Raw genomic sequence first — 24,290 nt, 5'->3', positions numbered from 1 at the left:
AGCCAGTGTTAGTGCTGCTTTAAAATTCTGTTAGTAAAACTGATGAGCAACTTTTCTCCTTTCCTTTAGTGAGTAATCATACCCACTGACACCATTAAACTTGAAATGTGGCGTTTCAAGAGCATATTTGATGCCTGCAGAAGTAGGCCCGGGCCTGTCACATTTGATTTTCTGAAAGCAAAACAAAGTAGACAGCCGAACACGGAGATCTTAATTTCATCACAGTTCAAAGAAATATCAGTCAAAAGCTCTTTCAGTTGTGATTTATTATTTTAATTATTTTTTAGAAATGTATGATGTTGGCTTTATAAAGCTTTTAATGTTTTTTTTTTCCCTGGGATGTGTCTGTACTGGGAAAACCAAAGAATAGGAAATATTCCAGGGAGTGGAAACAAATAATGTAATCTAATGCAATAGCCCTGCAATAAATGAAGTTTATAATGTTTAGTTTTAGAAATTACAGAGAGATGTTGCTTCAGCTTTTTGGTTATTTTTTGGTTTGTGGTCTGTTTTTAAATTGTATGTATTTTACAGATTATTGTGCCTCGTCTTTATCAAAGTTCTATACTGGTTTTCCTTCCCAGTACAACAAAGCTCGAACGAAAATGCTCTCTGAATAAATAAGCACCAAACTTCTCCCTCACAAAGATTGCTCTCTGCTTAGTTTGGTGGTATTTAAAAACTGAAAATGTTTCAAATGTGCTTGTGTTTCATTTTTCCATTCATGCATGCGCTGGCTGGTTTCTCACAGTGAAAGAATGGAGCCCATTGATGACTGTCAGTGGAAGTTAGTTCATCAGAGCCGGTGTCAAGGCTGAGCATTGTCCAGTCATTGTTTCTCTGGCCTGACAAAATAGAGACTATCCACAATGATAGTAAGGAGATGAGCCTGACCTCACTGTTGCTGTCGTACACTGAGAGCATTCAGACTCTCTGCTGTGAGTCCAACTGAAGACAAGCTGTAGTATTCAACTGGAATTATCTCCCAAACTTAACAATGTGTCCTCAGATTAGTTTATGATTATGGCAAAATAGCCTTTTCTAAAAAGACGTCATTGTTTCTTTAGCAGCAATAAATTTCCTCATCAAATGGGCTCGAGCTGTCAAGTGTTGATGAAAAGGGTATTTATCATTTTGTGTATGTTTATCTCAGTTATAGAGGATTTTTTTGTGTAATAGGGGCGGGCGATACAACAATATGACACAATATAGATTAGTCTACTGTCAGAGATTTGCTGTATCATTTTTACCATAGTGCTGTCCCTTTCAATCAATGACTGCTTTATAACAAAACTGGATTTTTAAGGCTGCAATTACCATGCAATCGTTTAATCTGCCAATTAATTAGTTAATTCTTTAACTAATTAATCGTTTTGTTTATAATAATGTGAACAATTCCCATTACAAGCCCAAGGTGATATCCTCAAATGTCGTGTTTTGTCAGTCTAACTAGGGATTCACCGATCTGACTTTTTCAGTCCTGATACCGATAGCGATACCTGGGCTTTATTTATCATAAATAAATAAATACAGCATTGAAAAATGGCTTAGAAATCATTGGGCACAATTTTCAGGCTCTTGTGCAATGCCCTGTGTCCTAATACAGGTGGCATTGCATGAAAAGTGGCACTGCACAAGACCTGGAATCTCCCCCGGTACGACTACAGGTTTCTACCACAGCATGTGGTTCTACAAGATTAGTTTAGATCTTCAGAAAAATAAAACATTGCTTACTTCAATAATAGATACATAATAAATTATTTAAGTTTAGATTTTAGAAACAGTATTGTTATAATGCTGTATCACGATGCACTTGATAGTTGTCCTCTCTTGTTCGAGTTCGCTGCAGTTAATAATTTCCCAGTAAGAATGTGAGATTGTGTTAGTGGTTCCCACTGCATCGGGACAAACAGCATGGTGTCCTTGGCCGACTATGGCTGTGACATCATATAATACATCACGATGTAGCGACAGATGATTGATTGCTCCCATGCAACAAGAGTGATGTCCTGTTGTACTGAAATATTGCATTAAAACCGTGCAATATTTCACAGACCACCAACAGGAGATCAAGTCGCTTAACCCAGAAGTACATGTGGAAGTTGAATTGTTAAATGGTTGCAGGGTTGCTCTCTGTTGCAGTACCACTCAGGTCATCAGGAGGGTTCAAAAATAAAAAACATTCAGAGAAAATGATGGTTTCATGCCAATCATATAATGACGTAACACATAACAGAAGTTGAAAGAGGCAGTGTTCAGCCTTCAATATTTTGTAATATAGGCTCACCAGATTTAGTCATCCTATCAGAGCGCTCCACTGTGGGGAATAGCCTGGAATAACAGCTCCATTCTCTGCTCAACAGACAGCGTCATTAGAGCACACTGAGCCTCAGAAACATCTCCCACCATGGGACCACCTCGTCCTATGACTCAAACTCCCAGACAACTTCACTTTAATCTCATCCTGCTGCTGTAAACGGCCAGTTAGATGATTATATAATGATTTTTTTCTTTTGTTTTGTTGCTCACTTTCTGAGCACTATGTCTTGTCAACTAAATTGCCTCCTCCTTTTATCAGTTCATCTTGAGAATAATTTTCAAAATGGCAGGAAGAAAAGCGATAAAGACTATCAGTGTCAGCCTTTGCAGTGCAGTGCAGGTGTCGGACTGAGCAGTGTGCGGTAAAGACTTGCTTATTATCAGGTGTTTGTGGGCTGGATGTACCCTGAGGGATGCGGAGTGTGAGCTTGCATATTAGAGAGGCTCAGGTAAACACTCAAACAAGAAAGAGTCTTGTGTTAACCATGAGCTTTCTCACTCATCTAGGACAGAACACAGTGATGATGTTAAAGTGGTTGAAGAGTGATTCACTGAAATTTCTGCTTTCTAAAAAGTGATCACGCATTTATTTACTTTTTACCAGTTTTTAGTCATGTCAGTGGCATGGATCTAGGTATGGTAATGTAGGTCCACCATCAACTATTGGACAGGTTGAGATCATTTTGGACAAACATTCATGGTCCCCAGAGGATGGACCATAATGTCTTTGGTGATCCCTTGACTTTTCCTCAAGCGCTACCAGCAGGTTGACATTTTTGGCTTTTAGTGAAATATCTCTACAACTATTGTAGGGCTGCAACTAATGAATATTTTCATTGCCGATTAATCTGTTGATTATTTTCTTGATTATTTGTTTAGTTGTTTCGTCTATAAAATGGTGAAAAAAATGAGGATCAGTGTTTCCCAAAGCTTACTGTCATAGAGGAGTAAAGAAAACCAGAAAATATTCACATTTAAAGCTGGAATCAGAGAATTTCAACTTTTAATTACTCAAACCGATTAATCGATTATTAAAATAGTTGGCGATTAATTTTAACCTTCTGAGACCCACAATAGACCTGTTTTTGTCTTTTTTAGGGGCGTACAGGAGGTCTTTAGGGGGAGAGAGCAGGTCAACAGTATATGTCTAAAATAATATCAAAAACTTTTGACATTTGGAGATGTCTGCAAGAATTGCATTTTTCGGCAATTGGATGGCGAGCACTTCTGTCCTGGAAACTGCTCAGAAACATCTCAGAAACTTTATACTCTAAAGTCAAGCTTCAAAAAATGGTCTCACTACAATTAAATGGCTACTATGGGGACTAACATCATCACACATGAATACAATTGGGCTCATTGGATCCACAAGAGTCTCAGCTTTACAGTGATACCCAATTTATGTAATTCCAAGACTGTTTAGGGACCCCAGTATGCAGAAATATTCAAAACACCATTTTAGAATAGGTGAAAATAACACATTTAAATTGCATGTTTTTTGCCCCAAACTGCATGTGATTATCATAAAGTGGGCATTTCTGTAAAGGGGAGATTTGTGGGTACCGATAAAACCCATTTTCATTCACATATCATGGCCATGACAGTTTTTCTTCACCAAAATTTAGCGCAAGTTTGGAGCGTTAATTAGCCTCCTTCCCGACAAGCTAGTATGACATGGTTGGTAGCAATGACGATCATGATATTCATGTCCCCTCAGGAGGAATTGTAATCACTTTGATGATCCTCTGACTTTTCACCTTGTGCTATCATCGTCAGAATCTTAATTCGTCCAATATCTGGACTTATATGACCAAATACTGGCAAAACTAATGACAACTCCCATCATCTTAAGCTGTAGTTTGTGTGCTAAGATGTGTTAGCACTTAGCTCAAAGCACAGCTGTGCTTAATTACAGCCATCACTGAGCTGCTAGCATTACCGTGGACTCCTAAGTCTTGTTATAAGGTAGTTGTTCTTTTCCAGTAGGAAGTTTCTGTACATCCATTTAGCATCGCTGAGATCCAATAAGACACATTGAGTTTTCACTTGCCCAGTCGGGTAAGTGGGTCTGAAATCTACTTGCCAATCTTGTAAATTTTTACTTGCCATTACACAAATTGTGTTATTTATTTGCGGTTATAAAATAACAGCAAAGAATAAAGTTAGTTGTCATGTTACATTTTTAATAACGTAAATTAATCTGGAGTTTCGCCCACATCTTCTAACGCCACCCAACTAAACTCCTGTTTCCAGGATAATTGAAATGCTCACTTGCACTTCAGCTCATAAACTTTGTCTTCCCCCTCCACCATTTTTTCACGAGTGCCCGATCGGTACTGCACATTTTCAACTCTCAACAGAGATGGGAAGAAAGCGAGATGGCTCACCCCTTAGCTACTTCCATCAGCTCTGGAAAAAAAACAATGTGTTTAATTATTTTTTACCACTTGCCCAATCGGGGAGTGAGTTGCTAGATTTTCTAGCCCGAAGGACATTGTACTTGCCCCGGTCAATCCTTATTGTTGAGCCCTGCCTGTGTGTGTATGTCTATATATCAGTGTATGAATATGCATGTATACACTCCTGTCCTGACCACAGATGGGTTACAACTTCCGTCAACCATCTGGCCTGTCATCTCATCTCCTTTTTGTAAAGACAGACACAATAGCCTGTGTCTCCATTGTCTGGTGTCAGCTTCCTCCTACAAAGTGTTCCCACTACAAAGTGAAAACACCGCAGACCACTAATCATTAACTCCAATAGGGGATCAGACTCAGGGCAGTGAGGCCAGCCCAGCAAGGAAAATGTTAATGTTGGTTTACGACTTTAACTGAATTTGAAACCAAAGCGTTGATTGAGAGTCAAATGTGATATTCTTTTAGAATTATGTCAGATATTCTGAGTTTCACTGCCTTATTCTTTCTCTGGTGCCACAAAGAAATCAGTCCTGATTTATATTGCCTCAGACTAAAAAGCTTTTATAGTGCTATAGTTAAACCCAACGTCACCTAAGAATGCAGTGAGTGTAGCTGTTGAGCATTGCAGTCGTAACAGGGACAATGCAGCTTTAACAATCAATAACAGCTTAAGTGAAGCGACTATAATACTATTACGTTAGTGCATTTTACAATCCCAGACTCACCATGAAGAAATTGATGGATTGATAACAGAATCAGGACTATTCCTTAAGGTGACCTTTATTTTATCTTCTGACTTGGCAGGCATCAGTTTCCCGTGAGGCAGAGAGATGCAGAACCTCAAGCACATCTTCCAATCACCACGCTGATTTACAAACACACCCTCTTGATTTCAGAACTCTCTCATTTACTACTTCCCCGTCGCCGGTCATCAGCTCAAAAAAGTTGAATGAATGTTGTGATATTGACTACATTTTGACACGAGTGATAGGTCAGCTCCAGTCAACCGTAAGCAACATGGCTTGAATTTTAACGTGTTATTGGCAGCCACCTAAACTTTGTTTCTTCCTGTCCTTAGGTACAACCCGCCCCCCTCGAGACGGAGAGGTCCCAGGGGTGGATTACAATTTCCTGTCTGTGGAGGACTTCCTAGAACTTGACGATAGTGGCACACTACTGGAAATAGGAACATATGAAGGTGAGGACGGTGATGATAACTGACACTCCATGTGACTCGCGACAGCGCAGGTGTCCCGATTCTCCACAGAGACAATGAGCGTAGCAACATTTATTTTTTCCTACACGCAGGCGGGCTGTAAGACTGTGCTCTCAGTCGATTCCGATTAGACTGTGCATGATGTGGGAGAGATGCATTCAGGAGACAGCAGGTCACTCCACATCTGCCCCTCTCACTCTGATTAGGACAGTGTTGTGCACCGCTACGTCTCGTACAGACACAAACCTGTGTGTATAAACATTTGTGTGTGGGTGGGTGTGTGTTTGTGCATTGTGTGTTGTTGTTTTTTGCGAGCATGTGTGTGTGTGCGTGTGTGTGTGTGCGTGTGTGCGACATTAATCTGCTTGGCACCGGTTCTGCTGTGTGTTGGCACGTTTCTCCCTTTCACGCAGACAATGTCAAATACCTGTCCACAGGAGTCTGTGGCCATCCAGACAACCACAGGAAGACAGGATTATTGATTCATAACTAACTCTGGAGTTTTATGGTTTTATATATGATTATATAGAAACATCTTTGATTATATGAACTGTCTTGTAATGTCTCTCACGGTTTTGTTAAGTGTTTTGGGGAGATTTTTTTCATTTGATAGTAACCAGTAGAGAGTTGACAGGAAATGAGATGACATGCAACAACATCCATGGCTGAATTCAAATGGTTTAATCATTAATTCAGTATTTTGGAAAATATGATTAGTAAGAGTAATACCACTTTCATGTCTGTACTGTACATATGAAACTACAGCCAGAAGGTGGTTAGCTTAGCATATAATAAAAAGACTGGAAACAGGGGGTAACTGCTAGCCTGGCTCTGTCAAAAGGTAACAAAAATATGTCTACCAAAACTTCTAACGCTCATTAATTGAAGGAACCGTGTGTAACATTTAGGGGGATTTAGTGGCGGAATGAAATATAATATTCATAACTATGTTTTCATTAGTGTATAATCACCTGAAACTAAGAATTGTTATGTTTTCGTTAGCTTAGAATGAGTCCTTCATATCTACATAGGGAGTCGGTCCTCTTCACGGAGTCCACCATGTTTCTACAGTAGCCCAGAACAGACAAACCAAATACTGGCTCGAGAGAGCCTTTCCCGTTTTTACGTTACCTGAAGGCCACTGTAGTTCTCTGACATGCTTGTGAAGCTGCGGTAACGTGAGCTGCAGAGTCATCTGACTTCAATTGCTCCTAAAGTAGCGTTATCATGGCAAGCATGGCCTCTGAGCGAGGCGAACGGCGTTACCACGGTTTTGCACTTGGCGTCTCACATTATAAATACTCATTTGGTTGCAATATGCAACCACACCACTAGATGTCACCAAATCCTACACACTGTACCTTTAACACATATTATCTTGTTTGACATCTCGTAGACATGCTAGCTGTTTCGCCCTTCCAATCTTAATCCTTTAACTAATCTAATGGTCTGCTGCCTGTAGCCTTCAATTAACGGCCAGGCATGAAAGTAGTATTGATTAAGCATATTGTTGCCAGGCAACCAGTGGAGAATCCAGGAAGTTCCTTTGCCTGACCAAGAAATAGTCACATAACTGACCGTAAAACAGCAAATCGTTGTTTTTTCACTTTGTTTGTTGTAAATGAGACATAACGTATTAGTGAACTTTAGATGAGCTGGTAGGTGGATTTTGTTGCTTATTGAGAGAGCTGGGTTAACTGTTTCCAGTCGTTATGCTAAGCTATGCTAACTGGATGCTGGCTAAAGCTTCATATTGAACTGACAGATGAAAAAGTGGTATCAATCTTCTCATCTAACTCTTGGCAAGAAAGCAAGTGTATTTCCCAAAATGTTGAACTATTCCTTCTTTGCGTGGTATGCATTAGACCCCTAGGGTCACCATTCTTACTCTCATATTTACAAAGAATATATGGATAAATGATTTGTACAGAACCAGAAAAAAAAAATGAATTCTTTGTTTGCAACACTGACAAAAGCAGTTTCAGTCAGAAAAAGCTGCTAAAACAAGCTGGATGTTGTGAGCTGGTCCATTGTTTTTGCTCAGTATGCTTTCTCTGCAGTCTCGAACACAAACTAGAACTGTTCTGCTTTCCCACCAGCGGCTCATTTACACGATTCGTGGTCACATTGTGATCCAGCTTTATGTCTTTTCCTCTCAGCATAAGATTAAGAGGTTGCCTGCTACCTTTCTGTCCCCCGCTCTGCCTGTTTTTATCCCCGGCTTCCTCGCTCTGTCTCGGTTTCTCCTTCTGTGTCTCTCTCAAGCATGCTAATGTCCTTCTTGTTGCCTAGGTAACTATTATGGGACCCCCAAGCCGCCAAGGCAGCCCATCAGTGGGACAGTGATTCTCAGTGATGCAGGCTCCCAGCAGTCCACCCCAAAGCGCACCAAGTCCTACAATGACATGCAAAACGCCCGAGTAGTGCCTGCTGACGACGACGATGACGACCAGGCCACGGAAATGAACAACAGTTTTACAGGTGAGGGCGTCGCTGCACCTCTCCTGCCTCCTTGAAGTTCTGCAGCTCTCCTTGTGCATTTGTAGTGTCCTCCATCTGTGCTGTGTTGAGTGGATGCTTGTTTATGGGTACCCGTGTGTGCATGCGTGTGCCCAAGATTAGGAATACAGAAGGAGAGAGATAATGTGTGTATGTTTATGATCCTCTCCTCTGTTGTACAGCGCTGGGTGTCTGGCGGTTACATCATGTCTTTGTGATGCTGATAGCTTTTTTCTGTAAGCCTCCAAACACTGCCATCTGCCTGTGAGGAGGGGTGTAGTGGGGGAACAAGTAGATTACAGGCTCATTTTCTCTCCATGCTACATCCTTTCCTCCCTGTATCTTATTTTTTTTATCATGTGTTCATCAAGTGTTAATATTTCTACCTTGGTGATAATAGTATTGTCATTTCAACAGATCTTAGCAGAACTGTCATCTGCATGTAATTCAGTTCCATAATATATAAAAGAAAATAGTTGACAATATGATTTTTATGCCAAAGCGTCAGTGTTTCTTCTCTCCTTTAAACTCTATCCTGCTTTTTTAGTGCAAGAGATGGTTTCTTTTTCTCTCTTGATGCTGTGAATGTATGCCCTCTCTGTGTCCCTCTGCCAGGCTGCCAGAGTGTTGAATTAGCATTTGATCAAATCCTGAAAGGCCCATGGAAGTGGTGGTGGAGGACATTGGGCCAGAACTGGAGAGAGAGTGGGGATGGGGGTTGGGATAGCTAGCTTTGGGAGAAAGAGGCTTATGGGAGGAGAGGTAAAACAGGATGGGGGTCAAAAAGAGTTTGGGAAAGACTGTTGCAGAAAGAATTAGCATATTCCTGAGGCCTTTTCAGTACACTACAAATGGAGCCAAACTTCAGATAGGGGGAAGGGGATGTGCTTAGTGGGGTTAAAGTTGAATCTGTGTACAAGTATCCAGAGTGAGCATGTTGGTAACACTTTAGAATAACCATCATTGATAAATGGTGAATTGGTAGTTAATTACACTTAGTTATTTTACTGTTAACAAACAACAAAGTGATAATTAATAACATTACTAATTATTAGTAATGCTGTAATTTCTGTCATTCCAACAGTTTATTGTTGCCCACATTATAACATTTTATATACTGTATATATAAGTATTTATTAACGATTAAGATAGTATTTGTATACTTTAAAGAAATAGTAAAACATCTATAAACATTACGTAAATAGATATTTGTAAGACTTTGTTAATGGTTAATCATTTGTTTGTTGTTGTCTATAAACATTATTTGGATGGCTATTATAAAGTTTCAACTTATGATTATGATACATTGTTAAATGGTTAATAAATATGTTGTAAAGCATCTATAAACATTATTTAGATAGATAGTTAATGCTTTGTCAATGGTTAATAATTGGTTTCCAGTCCATCTTTCTATGTAACTTTTATTAATATAGTATATATATGTTGTAATGTGTACAACAATAAACTGTAATTAATAGCTTACTAATGTAATCAGAATGTAATTGTTATCGTCTCTTATCAGCTATGATACAATATAGATTTCTAAACTAATTATTTCATATTATACAAACTAATGATGAAATAACAGAAATTATAGCGTTACTAATAATTACTAAACATAATTAATAATAATTTTATTGTTTGTTAACATTAAAATAACTATTAACTAAGTTTAATTAAATATCATTTTCCTATTTATAAATGATGGTTATTATAAAGTGTTACTAGCATGTCTAGTTATTTCACTTGTTCTTTTCTTGCATGCACAAGACATAAACTGTGTTTTTTTTGTTCTTCTTTGTTGTTGTCGTTCCGTGTTGTGCCCGTTGTGTTGCCCAGGATCTTTAGTGCGTAGTCTCTTCCCCTCTCCTTTGTTGTGCACAGGTAACCCTAACGACCAGGACGAGAGCCGCGGCGGCATCCTCCGGCCGTACCCCGCACGTGACAATGCTCCATCCTGCGGTCTGAACAATGCGGCCACCTCCACCGCAGAGAGCGGGCAGCAGACCCTTGCAGAACCGCAGGTCTCTCCGGAAGACCCACAGGGGCCGCTGCCTGAAAACTGGGAGATGGCGTACACTGAGAGCGGAGAACTTTACTTCATAGAGTATGTATCAACAACCTGCAACATTTTACAGTTTGATCTGCTGCAACACACTCAACACACTCTTTGCACTGCCTGAATAAGCATTACTCACCGTAGCTCTCATACTGTAGTTTGTGTTTTCTGTATTTTACCTGCACAATTATCCCTTTTGTTCGTCCAGTGGCTTGTCTTCCCCCATGATTTGGTTTTTAGGCGTCCCCAGCCAACCTGCCCAGCCCCCTGGGTGCCACTGCTTTCCTGTTAATCCCTGCATGTCCCGATCTCTAAAGGAGATCACATCCTGATCACCTGACTACCTCCACCTCTCTGTCCTCTCTGCAGCACGGCAAAGGCACACCACCAGGACATGGCTGTGTGTTATCAGAGCTTGTATGTTCATTTCTGCTATCACTGATTTACAGTATGTTCTTGTTTAACAATAGAGGGAAAAGTCAGGTTGTTTATTGTTGATATCCTGCCTGTGTCGCTCTGTTATCCTCATTTCTCTTTGCAGCAGTCGCCTTCTGTCCTCTGTAAACTTGCTGACGCGGTTTACTTTCTAATTCTTATTGATGCATTCATGCAGCCCTGCTGTGCTCTTCTATGTCGGTTTGACGGCCTGTGTTGAATTATTCTCTTGTCTTGTTTGTTTCCTCTCAGCCACAACACAAAGACCACATCATGGATGGATCCTCGGTGTAGAGACAAAACCTCCAGGCCTCTGGAAGAGTGTGATGACGATGGTAAGCTGCTACATCATTTACACAATAAAAGTGTACATTTGCACTTCTCTGTAGGAATCAGTAGGAGGTGCGTGAGGTCTCATACGCTGTGCTCCTCTTTTTTACTGAGTGGTGATATTGTTAATTTCCCAGCAGCGTATTTACAAAACACAAGATTTGTTATGAGTCCTACATTTACCATCCTGTAAATAGTTTATTTTGTGTTCTTTCACAACTATTATCACGAAAAAACATGACAAATAATTCCCAAATAAACAACAAAATGTTATAAATTCCAAATGACAGTTGAGTTGTTAAGAAATCAGAACACAGATTGCAAAATTGCACCATCAAGTGGTGAAAGTTTAAGTGGCACACTCTCTATATTGCTCAGATTTGTTTAAATGCTGTTTTATCCTGTTTTGAAACTAAGGGTTTCTGTTTCCCCATTTGCCTTTCTCTGGACTATCACTTCATTCTTTATTTGCTCTCCATCCCCCGACCCACCTCTCCTCTGCTATCCATCCCCTTTTCTATTCTTCATTTTGTTTTCTTTGTTTCATCCTGCTTTCATTTTGGAGAAGAGGGGATACATACGGAGGACCAGGAGACGGATCTAGGTAAGATTTTTTAGATTTGTATTTAAAACAAAGGATTTATTAGATTAAATGACACGGTTATGATCTATCCATCTTTGAAATTTGACAATCTCTGAAATGCTGCACTAAACACGGTCATATGATTCCTTCTCTTCATATTTGTTGAAATCGAAGCTTCTGAATTCTGTTGAGATTTTTAAGGCAGAAAAAAAATAGTCGCATGGATCTTTTGACCACGAGTGGCGCTGTAGCAATATTATGATGTTTGCATTTTGTGCTCTACCAGCTCGCACTCTGCATGCTACAAGCAGAGGGGTGACGTGATGGATGTTTGTGCCAGCTGCAGAGAGCAGTGGCGCATATCAAAAGTTGGTGGCAGTAATGTGCTGTAATTGCAGTATTACTGAAATGATTACTGAAAAAGAGAGGAAGAAACTGCAAGCTAAAAAAAAGTCAGCATGGATTGAATATGTTTCTTTGACCTCAAGGATACAGACAATGTGTTTTGCTGAAACTGTAAATGTAAACAGAGTAACTTTAAAGCATAATAGATTTTCTCTAGATTCCCACAGATGGTTTATGTTAAGAGATGGTAAATAAAATATCTCAACATATAGCCTACACATACAGTATCCATACAGTGTGCCCGGGTTGGGTGCAAATAGCATTGTTGGCTACTGACATGCTAATAGCATCAGCCTTTCTTGCTCTGCTTTCCAAATATTCCCCTCATGGTATTAATCCCTCATGTGTATTACTGTACTGTATGTGAGTTTGTCATATGTTGTTGATCATAGTTCTGCCCTTCTAACATCTGTATCCAAAGGGTGTGCCCTTTTAGGATTTTTTTAGATCATTCAACTTGCTTTTGATGTAACAGATATGATATTCTGCTACTTACAGTTCATGGCATGCATTACAGGAGTTATTTGGATCAGATGCACACATTTGAACTATGTTCTGCTGAGGTTTATCTGAGGTTCATATATGTATTTGGAGTTGCTTCACAGCCTGGCAGATGGCTCAGCTCCTGATTCTCGCCCCAATTGAAGGTAGAACAAACTACCCCGTAATGGAGAGAGAGTTCAGTCTTAAACAAGGCCTTGAATGTCCGGCTGTAAGCCTTCATTACTCCTGTCTGCTCCGATACAGACAGTCTGTGATTATTGATCGTGAAGTCCAGTCTCTTATAAAAGTGTTTACTGGACTTGGGAGAAGCTCACAGTAACACAAGGCGGTAATGTCTTTGTCTGAAATCAAATACAGTGAGGAGGAGGAGGAGTGAGATGCCAACATCTTAATGGGGATGTGTCAGTTTAATAGGCCTCATCTGTCCGCCTGTTCCCATGGTGTGTGGTTTGGTGTGTGTACAATGTGTATGGGTGAGGAATAATGTGGTAATATTTAGCAGAAGAATTGCAAGCAGTCAGATACAGATGTTAGCACTTGAGTTCTACATTTTCAGACTTAACTTGTGTGTTGATCCATTGTTTTGTTTTTTATGTTGTTTTTACATAGGATTGTGTTTAAGTCGTGATCCGAATAATAAAAGTGGTTGTGGGCAGCAGGAGGGTGATCCTGGTCATAATTTAGGTACGCATATCCGTTAACTAGATATTCATAAAACATAAGTGCTACTGGCACAGCGAGAATCCTCTGTACCCGACAGGGAGACAATTTGTGTTTGAAACATTTTGCATTTACAATTGTAATAAAACTGAAATTTAATAGAGAATTTAATGAGTCCTTGGCAAGTAGAAACCACAGTTTTCAAAATGAAAATGGTCACAAAAGTCTGCTGTTATTTAGTCGGAATTTGTGGGTATATATGGGAGAACTCAAAATGTAATGCTATAAAGACAGCAAGCCCTGGTGAACCATGTGTATGAACATAACATAACGAAACAATCCCTTACTCAGAACTGTGAAGAAAATCATTTAAAATAAATCATGTGTAACTGTATATCTACTGTAACTGTAGTTTAATAACTATTTTTGCTACACTGAATGTTTTGGAGTCAACCCAACCACAATATCTGTTCTATGTTAAATGTGTTGCCTTCTGTATTTCAGAGCTGCCTCCAGGATGGGAAAGGATAGAAGACCCAGTATACGGGGTGTACTATGTAGAGTAAGTTAATCACCTTATTAACACAAATTGTCCAAATTAAAAACCTTCAGAGCACATTTGATGAGCTTTTATATACTTTAACTGTCATTTTCTTATTTTTGATTCTAATTAATATAACCCCTATTGTCTTGCTTCTCACTGTCTCAGTCATATAAACAGGAAGACCCAGTATGAGAACCCCGTCGTGGAGGCGCGGCGTCGGAAAATCCTGGAGCAGCAGCAGCCGCAGCCTCCAGAAGGTGAGCGGTATATTCGAGGTTCGTTTCCTGCCCTGGCACGGCACCATTTCTTTCTTTCTTCATGTCTGTGAGTGTCATGTCCTTCTAGTTCGTCCAGTGCTCTCCTGGGTTTTGGCCAGACTGCTCTTATTCTCTCCTCTGTGACTGATTTCTGTCAAGACGTGATGGGGAAAAAAAACATTATTATTCACTAAATGCAAATTTGATTCTCATCGGTACCAAGTTTTACTAAAATAGAGCTGGCCCAAGCCCTGGTGTCGTCTTTGCTGTTTAGGTTTTAATTTACATGATTTAAAACCATAAATGCTGTTTATCATTCTGTATTTTGATCATTTAATTTGCCTTACCATGAAAAGACGAGGAAGACATTTTTTATTCTTTAGCCCAGAGGTTTTCAAACTGTGAGGCATGCCTCCCCAGGGGAGCCGGGGAGAGAGACATGAGGCAAAGATACTGCGTGAGGTGAAAGGGACAGGTGCATGCTGGTGCTCTGAAAACAACGGGACGTTAGTTATTGTAGTTTGGCCCGGTGATTTGACCCATTGATCAACACAGTCAGGAATTGGAGCTGCAGCGGCTGTGACATGCTGCTCATTGGGGCTAATTAAGGTACTTTAAAACACTTACTGTAGCGCCCAATTACTGCAATTTGTGTAAAAAATGTTACTCCTTCTCATAGTCATAGATCTGTCAAATATGAACACACAGACATGATACACACATTCTTAGATTCAGTGTGACTTATACTTTCCAAAGATATCATTATTAGAAATCCTAGAAAAATTAAAAGAAATGCTCCAAATAACTCCTGAACTTGCCTGAGAATCATCACGTGTGCAAGTTTTCTTCAGTTTCAAAGTAATCCAGTAATAGCTGTCTGTACATCCATGAGTACATTGCAAAAAGGAACTAATAATAGATAATATGGTATACTTTTAATGGTGCCAATTTGCCTAGTAGGGGTTTAAGAAAATATTGAAAATATTATTATGATATTATGTTCTGAGATACTGTATTAATTCTCAAAAACACTATTGATTTTTAATTAATAGTTCACATGCAAAGATTAAATCAGTCAATACTTTTTTTCATTTGCAAAGATATGTGCCGTCTCAGTGTTTGTGCCCTCTCAAAGTAGCGCTATGATGTTGGATGTTGTCATAAATACAAATTAGGATCCCTACTGTTCTGATTGCATAAAAAAGTCAGATTTTATGCATACGGTGTGTGTTCTTCATACTATGACAGTTTTTGCTAAAATTTGATTTTAAAAATCACAATATATCGCCTTGCTTACAGTATCGCAATATATTGCAATATATTGAACTGTACCCATGTATCATGATACGTATCGTATCGCCAGATTCTTGCCAATACACAGCCCTAGAAAATACAAATATAGGCATAAAAAGTGCTCAAGTTGTTGTCCATATCTAAACCACTGCATCCACAGCATTATTTTACTTTCTGTTTACATCCCTCAATGCCCTCAAATTATGGGAACTATGGTTCCAAAACTCAGAGCATCATTATCCCCCAAAGAGAAGCAAGACAAAGAATCATAATAATAATAGGATTGACAACATCCTTTAATATTACCTTTTTTCATGTTGCTTTATCAATATTTTTTTGTCTGTATTATGGCTCAGATTTTCCCATCACAATGTTTTGTACCTATATTCCTGGAATACTGACACTCTCCTCTATCCATTCATATACAGATGTGTGCCCTGTGTTGAAAACCTCTGGACATACAGGCGCAGTGCCTCAATTTTGTCTGAGGGGGGGGCCCACAGTGTCAGACTTTGAAAAACCCCTGCAATGTCATTGAATTTGAATTGTTTTGCAAACAACACATATCATTTTCGCTGAGATCAAATATATATCTTTTTTTACATTGCAACACTTACAAAGCATTTCACATTCAACAAATAACGGTAGAAGCTGATGTAACTGAGGAGCTAATTACAACTGAGGCGTAAAAATGAATCAGATGGCAAGTATGTACCGTATGTGCTTAAAGCTCTGTGTGTCTATGCGTGTGTTGCTGTTACGTGTTACTATGTGTGCATGTGTGTGGCATGTAAATACACCTTTGGGTCGAGTGTGTGTTGACAATGTGTGTGTGTGATTGTGTTTGTACAGAGTGGATAGAGGAGCACTCGTCAGCAGCGGCTCCGTTAGCGAACTACGCTCCAAACCACCTGGAGACCTACAGGGACCCGCAGGTCCCACCAACTCTACCTCCCATGCCAACAGGAGCCAAACGTAAATCTTTTTGTTTAATAGACACTGTGTTTACTTCATTACTACTGCTTGATTTTTCTATAATATGTTCTTGACAGTGGCCCAAAGATACATCATGTAGTTCAAATGAATAACACAAATGTTCACTACCTCTACATTGGAAATTCCACCTGTGCTTTGACGTTTTTCCTCCATTTTATTGGAAGAAAACACATTTCATTTCTTCTGATTTGTTTGCAGTCTTTTGTCATTTGAAAAGGACATCACAAACAAAATTTGGGAAATTACAATAATACGTGCCAGTGACAACGAATACATGCAGACCAAATGTTGTTAGACACATGTCAAACATTCCAAGCTGTCCATGCATCAGCAAAAAAACACTTCACACATAGCCTGTGCCGATGTTAATGGTGCCTAACATTTGAGGAATCCATCAGTTTGTAGATTGGTCCACATGCATAAGAACGCAGTCTACAAAGTATTATCCTGATCTGAGGAATTTTGAACGTTGAGTATGTGGATGGACACAAAAGTAAGAGTTGTTTCTCTGGTGCTCTGCAGGAGGGAAGCCTTTCTTTACAAGAAACCCAGCAGAGCTGAAAGGAACCTTCATCAACACAAAGCTGAAGAAGAGCCGTCGGGGCTTCGGCTTCACTGTGGTCGGAGGTGACGAGCCGGACGAGTTTCTACAGATCAAAAGTCTGGTGCTGGACGGGCCTGCAGCCGTGGATGGCAAGATGGAGACAGGTGCAGTACATAACCACTATCCAAAGGGGGCACTGTTTTCATTCAACTCACTTCCTCCACTACATCTATCCTCTTTCAGTACTAGTTTGAGCCCAGTGTCCCCTCTTATGCACTCACAGGCTTTGAAAGTCCACGACGGCTCGGGGCTGTCCCAGCGTGAATTCAGAAAGTGCTTAAGGGCTCCCTAGTGGATTATTTTAGTCCTCCATAAATCTGCAACTCTACAGACCTTGCTTAAGGGAATAACCCATAATGCAAAGTGCTGTGATGTTAAAATGGCAATGACAGACGAATTGCGCATTAGTGTGCTTCATCACATTGAATAATGGAATTTGCTGGGGAATAATACTAAACAACTAAATAAACAACACCAACAGTGTTTTGACTTGATACATTAACTTCAAACTCCAGTAAATAATTGTTAATTGTGTAAATGATGACATCACTAACAGTATATTTTTCCGTCCTGGTGCAGGTGATGTGATAGTCAGTGTGAATGACACCATTGTGCTGGGCTACACCCACGCCCAGGTGGTGAAGATCTTCCAATCCATCCCCATCGGTTCCATGGTGGACCTGGCCTTGTGCCGTGGCTACCCGCTGCCCTTTGACCCTGATGACCCCAACACCAGCCTGGTGACCTCAGTGGCGATCGTGGACAAGGAGCCTATCATCGTCAACGGACAGGAGTCGTTTGACTCGCCTTCCAACCAGGCCAGATCCGTTAACGGCATGAGGGATCCGCGGCCGCACAGCCCCTCGGCCGACGTGGCATCCAACGGCTCGCACGGCTACTCCTCCAGCGATGTGGTCAACATGGCCTCGTCCATAGCCACCCAGCCGGAGCTGATCACCATCCACATGGAGAAGGGCGACAAGGGATTCGGCTTCACAATTGCAGACAGCCTGACGGGAGGAGGGCAGAGGGTGAAGCAGATAGTGGACTACCCACGCTGCCGCGGCCTAAAGGAGGGGGATATTCTGATGGAGGTCAACAAGAGGAATGTCCAAAATATGAGCCACAATCAGGTGGTGGACCTGCTGAGCAAATGTCCCAGAGGCAGCGAGGTCACCATGCTGGTGCAAAGAGGTACGTATTACATCTTGATGTCAGATATTTGGATAAATAGATGCAGGAACAAAAGGATGTGCGATTAAGCACACAAAAGAATGTACAACAGCTTGAATAGTTGGCATGTAAAGAGTGACATAATGAGAAGGCAGGAGAGAAAAGTGAGGAAGAGAGTGGGTGGCAGGTTGAAAACGCTCGGACTGGATGGGATGAAACGAATAGAGGCAAAGAGACGATGGGCTGAGTTAGCATGGCAGTCGATGAGCAGATGAGTGTGGGAAGGAGTGGGAGGCTGGGTAAAGAGGCGAGATGGATGAATGAGAGGGGAGGAGGAGCACATTAGGTCAGGGACTCGTATGTGTTATGAATACGGATGCTGCTGAATTGGACCTCAGGGACTTTGTCACTCTTCACGTTTGCTATCGTACTATGTTGCCTAAAAGATAATCGGGTATTGTGAAGGGTGTGACTGTTAATTTTCCTCTCTTGACGTGTTTTATTTAGGAATACTGTACCTGGAATGAATAAGTGAGAAGAGATCAGTGTTTCATTGATTTTTATCAGAAAATTGAGCATACAGTTGGCTTATACAGTTGGTTTTTATGGTTGCTAATGTAGTTGCATGGTATTAATGGGGATTTTTTATGGTGGATGCTAAATTTTCCTGGATTCTCAGTCTGTTAACTGCTACACTGTGTTATTCATTTTCGTTCACGCTACGCCTTTGGCCTGGAATGACCGAGAGATAAATGTTTTTCTCATTGAAATGTCAAAACAAAACAAATTGTTTACCGGCGTGTAAAGTGTCCACACAGACTCTGAATGACATTGGAGGTCCCTCATTTGTGTCCAGTCCTTGCTGTTGTTAAATCGCCGTCCACGTCGGCTGACCCAGATCTCTATTAGGTGGCAGGTTGGGATATGCACCCCACATCAATTATGCCCTCTAATGAGTCGACCTTGTGCACCGCTGCTGGAATAACGTTGCTGTATTGTGTTAAATGTCAGCATCATTATGGGCCTTTGTGAGTGTGTCTTGAGAGAGAGAGAGACTGATATGGATGCAGGGCAGTGTTTCTGCTACCAGAGCACAGAGAGCGAAAGAGGTTCAAAGAGAGCAAGAGCAAGGCTGAGAGGAAATAAAGGAGAGGATAAGTGGGAAGGAGGCTAGAGGCAGTCACTGGGGCAGGCAAGGCGACTGACAGCAGCGTAGATCATCTCTATATTTGACACTAGCTTGTCATTATTATGAGCTAAGGTGAGAGGCCAGGTGATGAAGGGCAGAAACTGAACACACACAGGCAGCCAGGGGGTCCGTATTAAAGCTTCCATCTCAATGGTTACAAGTAGCGCTGACAAAATTACAAATACACTATTTTTGTTTTTGTTTTTTTTATTTTGAGGAATATAAACACGTTTTTCCATAAGATATTTTTTTCATTTTATAAAAGAAGCCAATTTACCTATTTGGAGCTTCGATGGCCAAAGACAGCCTGCGGCAAAATTCTGACAGTATTACAAATTTAAGACCAGATTCTCACGATGTGACTGCTGCTACGACCCACGCCTACCAACAGAAAAAGATCTGAATACGTCACAAAGTGACGCAGAACACACTGGCCAGAGCAACATTTCACAAGCATGCAAACACGAACCAAAAAATGGTTTGGCAAAGAAGAAAACCTTGCAGAGCTACATTTTTAAAACATAAAATCCAACACAGATGGATGATCTTGTATAACTTTTACATCATAGCACTACTATTGCACAATCTGACATGCCTAAAACTGATAATACAGACTGACACAGATTGCAACCAAGATTTTATTAGACCGACCTTGCACATTGTGACATGTAGTAAACTTCACGATCAGTGTAAAGACGCCTTTAGTCAATCAGGCAAAAATGCCAAACACTCACTGGTTACAGCCTCTCAAATGTGAGGATTTGGTTCTTTTCCCTTTTTATAATATCATTGTAAAATGAATATCTCTGGGTTTTGGACCGTTTTTCGTAATTTGAATGCGCCATCTTGGGTTCTGGTAATGAATCCAAAATATACATCACAGATTAATCAACAGTAGAAATAATCGTGAGTTGCATCTGTACTCTATAATAACGTGTATTTGGACTAAGATGTGTGCTCGGCTTTCCGTCTGAGAACGATGCGGTAACCTTTCAAGTGATCGCTAGCAGCTACCACATAATCATTCGCAAACAACAATTATGAGAGCTAAGAGGAGCGGAGTAAGAAGGCAGATAAGAAGAGAGAGTAGAGGATGAGAAATAGGAGGGCCAGGGATCATGTTTTAAGAAAGTGGAGGAGGAGGATTAGAGGAGAGAGCGTGAGATTTGCTGAACAGCACTGGAAGTTCAGCGAGGGGAGCGTGTACAAGAGGATTGGTTTCAAGAGGTATAGGCGGAGGAGAGGAGGAGGAGGAACAAGGTGGACTTCAGCTGGAGGAGAAGAAGCCTTAATCTGTTCATCTGTGACTCATCAATCTGCGCTGTCTGACTCAGCAGAGCCTGTTTTTAAGAGAGGGCACAAAGCACAAGGTCAAACAAACACAACATCACACAATGATGAAGGATTGTTTTCTCTCAAGACATTTTATTTTTCCAATTTTGTATATGATCTTTTTGCCCTTAGATGGGGTTGTGTCACAGAAGTTACATCTATGCTAAAGTATTATAAATCCCTGACGAAAAAGAGAGAAAAAGCATATCTTGCAATATTACACCAGTTCTTCATCAGTGTATCCCGGGAGGCAGCATTGCTCTAGACTGAACAGTGTCAGAGTAGTTTGCTCGTGGCTAATCTCAGAGCATTTGCAGATAAGGCTGTGGTACATTTTGTCATTACCTTAATGCTCCCTGCTATGGCAGAACAGAGCCTCTGAATTGAAGAGAACTATATTTAGTTTTTTGGATTGCCCAACAAATGGTCTCTCTGGTTTCAATTCTGTGGTTGTCGAACACCTAGAAGAGGGGAGAATGGCAACATGTCATTTATGCAATGGAAAAAGACAAGAGGTATAATATTAGGCTGTTGTGGTTATGAAGGAAGTAGCTGCTAAAGGACTGTGTAGTGACAGTTGTTAAGAGGAAAAAAAATAACTTATCTACAAGCCAGATGGACGTGTTCAAACCGGGAAATAATGTTTTTTTATGTAATTTATACGTCATGCGCAGCATATTGTAATTCAAGTGTTCCGAGAGATAACTAGACTTCTGCACCTCCGCATGGCTCTGTTTTTAGGCTTTAAAAAATGTAGCCCGTGACGGGAGACTTTAACCAATCACAGGTTATTTCAGAGAGAGAGCGTTCCTATTGAGCGTTCCCATTGGCTGTGCTCCGGGCGGTGCTTGGTATTTCCTCAACAGATCTCAACAATGGCTGCCGGGTCACAAACTTTCTCATGTTACAGCTAAACAGTCCACTACAAGATGTTTCTGAAAACATTTGAGGTGAGAAATAGGCATTACAGTAACAGAATATTGATTAATATTTAATCAGCGCTGCGTAGTTTAACCGTTTGATTGGAGTTCATGAGTGATTGACAGCTGCTCAGAGATGACAGGCTCCAGCTCGGCTCTGATTGGTTGTTTTCCTCCGGTCTGTGAAATCTTGCAGATGCCATTAGCAGCACCGGAGGACACAGAGACAAATGATTTTTTGCAGATTACCTGTCTCACGCACTACTTATAGGATATAGTGACTGTTAAATAACTTTTTTATATCATACTTAACTTGCTCCAATTCTACCTACTGCTGCTTTAAATGTCTACATCTAATAACACTGCACACATTCTGCACGGTCTATATTTATTAAAACAATCAGTTGCATGTGAGAACATCTACCTGTTAAAAACATATTATTACCTGAAGCTTTTCTAGTGTGGGAATTTTTTATTTTCCAATAAAATTTTAAAGATAACATCTGGCATTTTCACAATCAGGATCTTCTCCTGTAAAGGAGGCCAGGCCAGCTATGACTCCTCCATCTTGTCTTCCCACCGTTGTTGCCATGACAATCGTGCACAGCGCTCCTGTCCCCTGAGAGACGGAGAGAAAGAAGAGAGAAAATGAAAAGACAGAGAGAAGGGGGGGGGGGGGGGGGGGGGCTATAAAATGTAGAGGAATGAAATGTGATTATAGCAGACGACGAGGAAGAGCGAGACAATATCATTTAGAGTAGATGAAGAGAAGGGAGTACCGGATAATAGGACAATCTTATAAGTAGAGCAAGGACAAACGTTTACACGTTTGGCTCTACAAAAGAGAACATTACTCATGTTGTACAGTACACCCTCTAACAATGTATATAGAAAACCAGGAGGAAGGACCATTCACTCGCTCTGTGGGCTCTGCATAGACCCTCCAAGGCCACAGCTTCAACAGCATATTGAAACACAGGGCCATTCACCGCGCTGCAGATTCAGTTTGAAAAGCTCCAGCTTTTTTTTCCAACGCTGTTGCTCCAGGATGAAAGAATGACGGCCCCACGCACACACACTCACACATTTGTACCCACACAACTATCCAGAAACACATTTTACTGAATCTGTGCCCCGTCGCTGCCGCTGTTCGCATGTGTTATTTCTCGAAATTCAATCTCCATTTGACGAGTTATTTTGATGGGACTGGAGGCAAGGACGTTTTTTAAAGACTAATCAAGAGATGTGGAGGTGTGAAGGTGTGACCCACTCCTTTATCACCAGCGCTCGCTTGTACGCACAAATCATGCTGAGCAGAACCACTACTTGGCATGTGCTCATATTGCCGATTGATAATTTGAACCTGCTCTACATCTGCGCTGCCTGCCTTTTAGTGCTGCTCAATAATTTCCTCATTAGCATATCTCTTTGTTACTCTGCTAGTTACTATATAGGCGTATTTCACTGTCTACTGTAAAAGAAGTAAATGAAGCAGCCTCCTCCACACTGATGCTAAGAGCCAGTTTAGGTCACCAAACAACTGACGGCGCTCGCTTTCACTTCCAATTTGTTTACTTCCCCTCTCATTTGAATGATAATGGACACAGTCTTAGTCAGTCTGGTAGAAGGTTTCCTCAGTAATAATAAAATCTGTTGCGGGGTATTGAGCAGAGCTTTACTGTCATTCAGCAGCTTCAGCAGAGTAAAAAATATCAGGATTACGGCCCGGGTGAATAATGTAAATGCTACGTGCGTGCCTTCATACTCGTTTGTGCTCTGTGCATAAATAAACACTCAGCTTCTTCCATACCTGCCCGCGCTGATATTACATATGTAGAGCATGCATGCATTCATGGATGCTTCTGCACAGTAGCGTGTGTGCAGGAACATGCCATTCCCATATTTTTTTCCCCGAGCTTCAGCTGCTCATAAATGTTACATTCAGCCGGATTCGATCAAGTCTGAAATACACGTATGTATCAGCGTCACAATGCCGGAAAAACTTAAGCAGATTTAAAAACTGCATCATGCATGAAGACGCGTTCACACCGTGCAGCATGTAAATCAGCTGTTCCAGCTGACACAGCTACATGAGTGTAGAGTTGAGGTCAAGCTACGCCAGTTCCTCCAATCTTTATTCCCCTTCGGTTCCATGGCCAAATATATTAACCATATGGCCATAGTTAAATTCAATTTATATATGCTTGATGCTTATAATGTTGACCTCGTTGCCGAAGAGTTTCGGAGGTTGTTTCAAAGTGAAATGTTTTTATTGAAACACTTATTAGCTTCTGGTGTGTGTCCTTCCTGGGTCAGACACACATACAAAAACATTCATCAGCAGCTGGGATGTTCCACTTCCTTCAGTAACTGGCACCCCATAATCTGAGAGAGAGAGAGAGAGAGAGAGAGAGAGAGAGAGAGAGAGAGAGAGAGAGGGAGGGAAAATAGGGAGGATAAATTATGAATCGTGTAGTGAGAGGGGCTTTGCAGCAACAGAGAGTTTTAACATTTAATGATTTTTTTGCCAATGCAGCAGAAAGAGCCTAAGATGG

General features: G+C 40.8%; 1 protein-coding gene across 18 annotated transcripts in view; it reads left to right on the top strand.

Moving 5' to 3' along the window:
• LOC119489418 (membrane-associated guanylate kinase, WW and PDZ domain-containing protein 1-like) overlaps positions 1 to 24,290 on the top strand; it is a 103,255-nt gene that overhangs the window by 58,071 nt on the left and 20,894 nt on the right. For 4 of the 18 annotated variants that reach the window (XM_037771786.1, XM_037771783.1, XM_037771798.1 and 1 more), the window contains 12 exons: positions 5,815 to 5,934; positions 8,245 to 8,433; positions 10,291 to 10,558; positions 10,880 to 10,927; positions 11,198 to 11,280; positions 11,841 to 11,879; positions 13,377 to 13,451; positions 13,932 to 13,989; positions 14,137 to 14,246; positions 16,374 to 16,496; positions 17,040 to 17,225; positions 17,701 to 18,315. In XM_037771786.1, coding sequence (XP_037627714.1) covers positions 5,815 to 5,934; positions 8,245 to 8,433; positions 10,291 to 10,558; positions 10,880 to 10,927; positions 11,198 to 11,280; positions 11,841 to 11,879; positions 13,377 to 13,451; positions 13,932 to 13,989; positions 14,137 to 14,246; positions 16,374 to 16,496; positions 17,040 to 17,225; positions 17,701 to 18,315 — 1,914 coding nt within the window. The remainder of the gene's footprint in view (positions 1 to 5,814; positions 5,935 to 8,244; positions 8,434 to 10,290; positions 10,559 to 10,879; positions 10,928 to 11,197; positions 11,281 to 11,840; positions 11,880 to 13,376; positions 13,452 to 13,931; positions 13,990 to 14,136; positions 14,247 to 16,373; positions 16,497 to 17,039; positions 17,226 to 17,700; positions 18,316 to 24,290) is intronic. The other 14 variants (XM_037771800.1, XM_037771795.1, XM_037771801.1 and 11 more) reach the window with 12 other exon arrangements.

Source organism: Sebastes umbrosus, chromosome 6 (assembly GCF_015220745.1).
Source record: "Sebastes umbrosus isolate fSebUmb1 chromosome 6, fSebUmb1.pri, whole genome shotgun sequence".
NCBI classification, from domain to species: Eukaryota; Metazoa; Chordata; class Actinopteri; order Perciformes; family Sebastidae; genus Sebastes; species Sebastes umbrosus.
The sequence above is the reverse complement of the archived record's forward strand: the minus strand, read 5'-3'. Positions and strand labels throughout refer to the sequence as shown.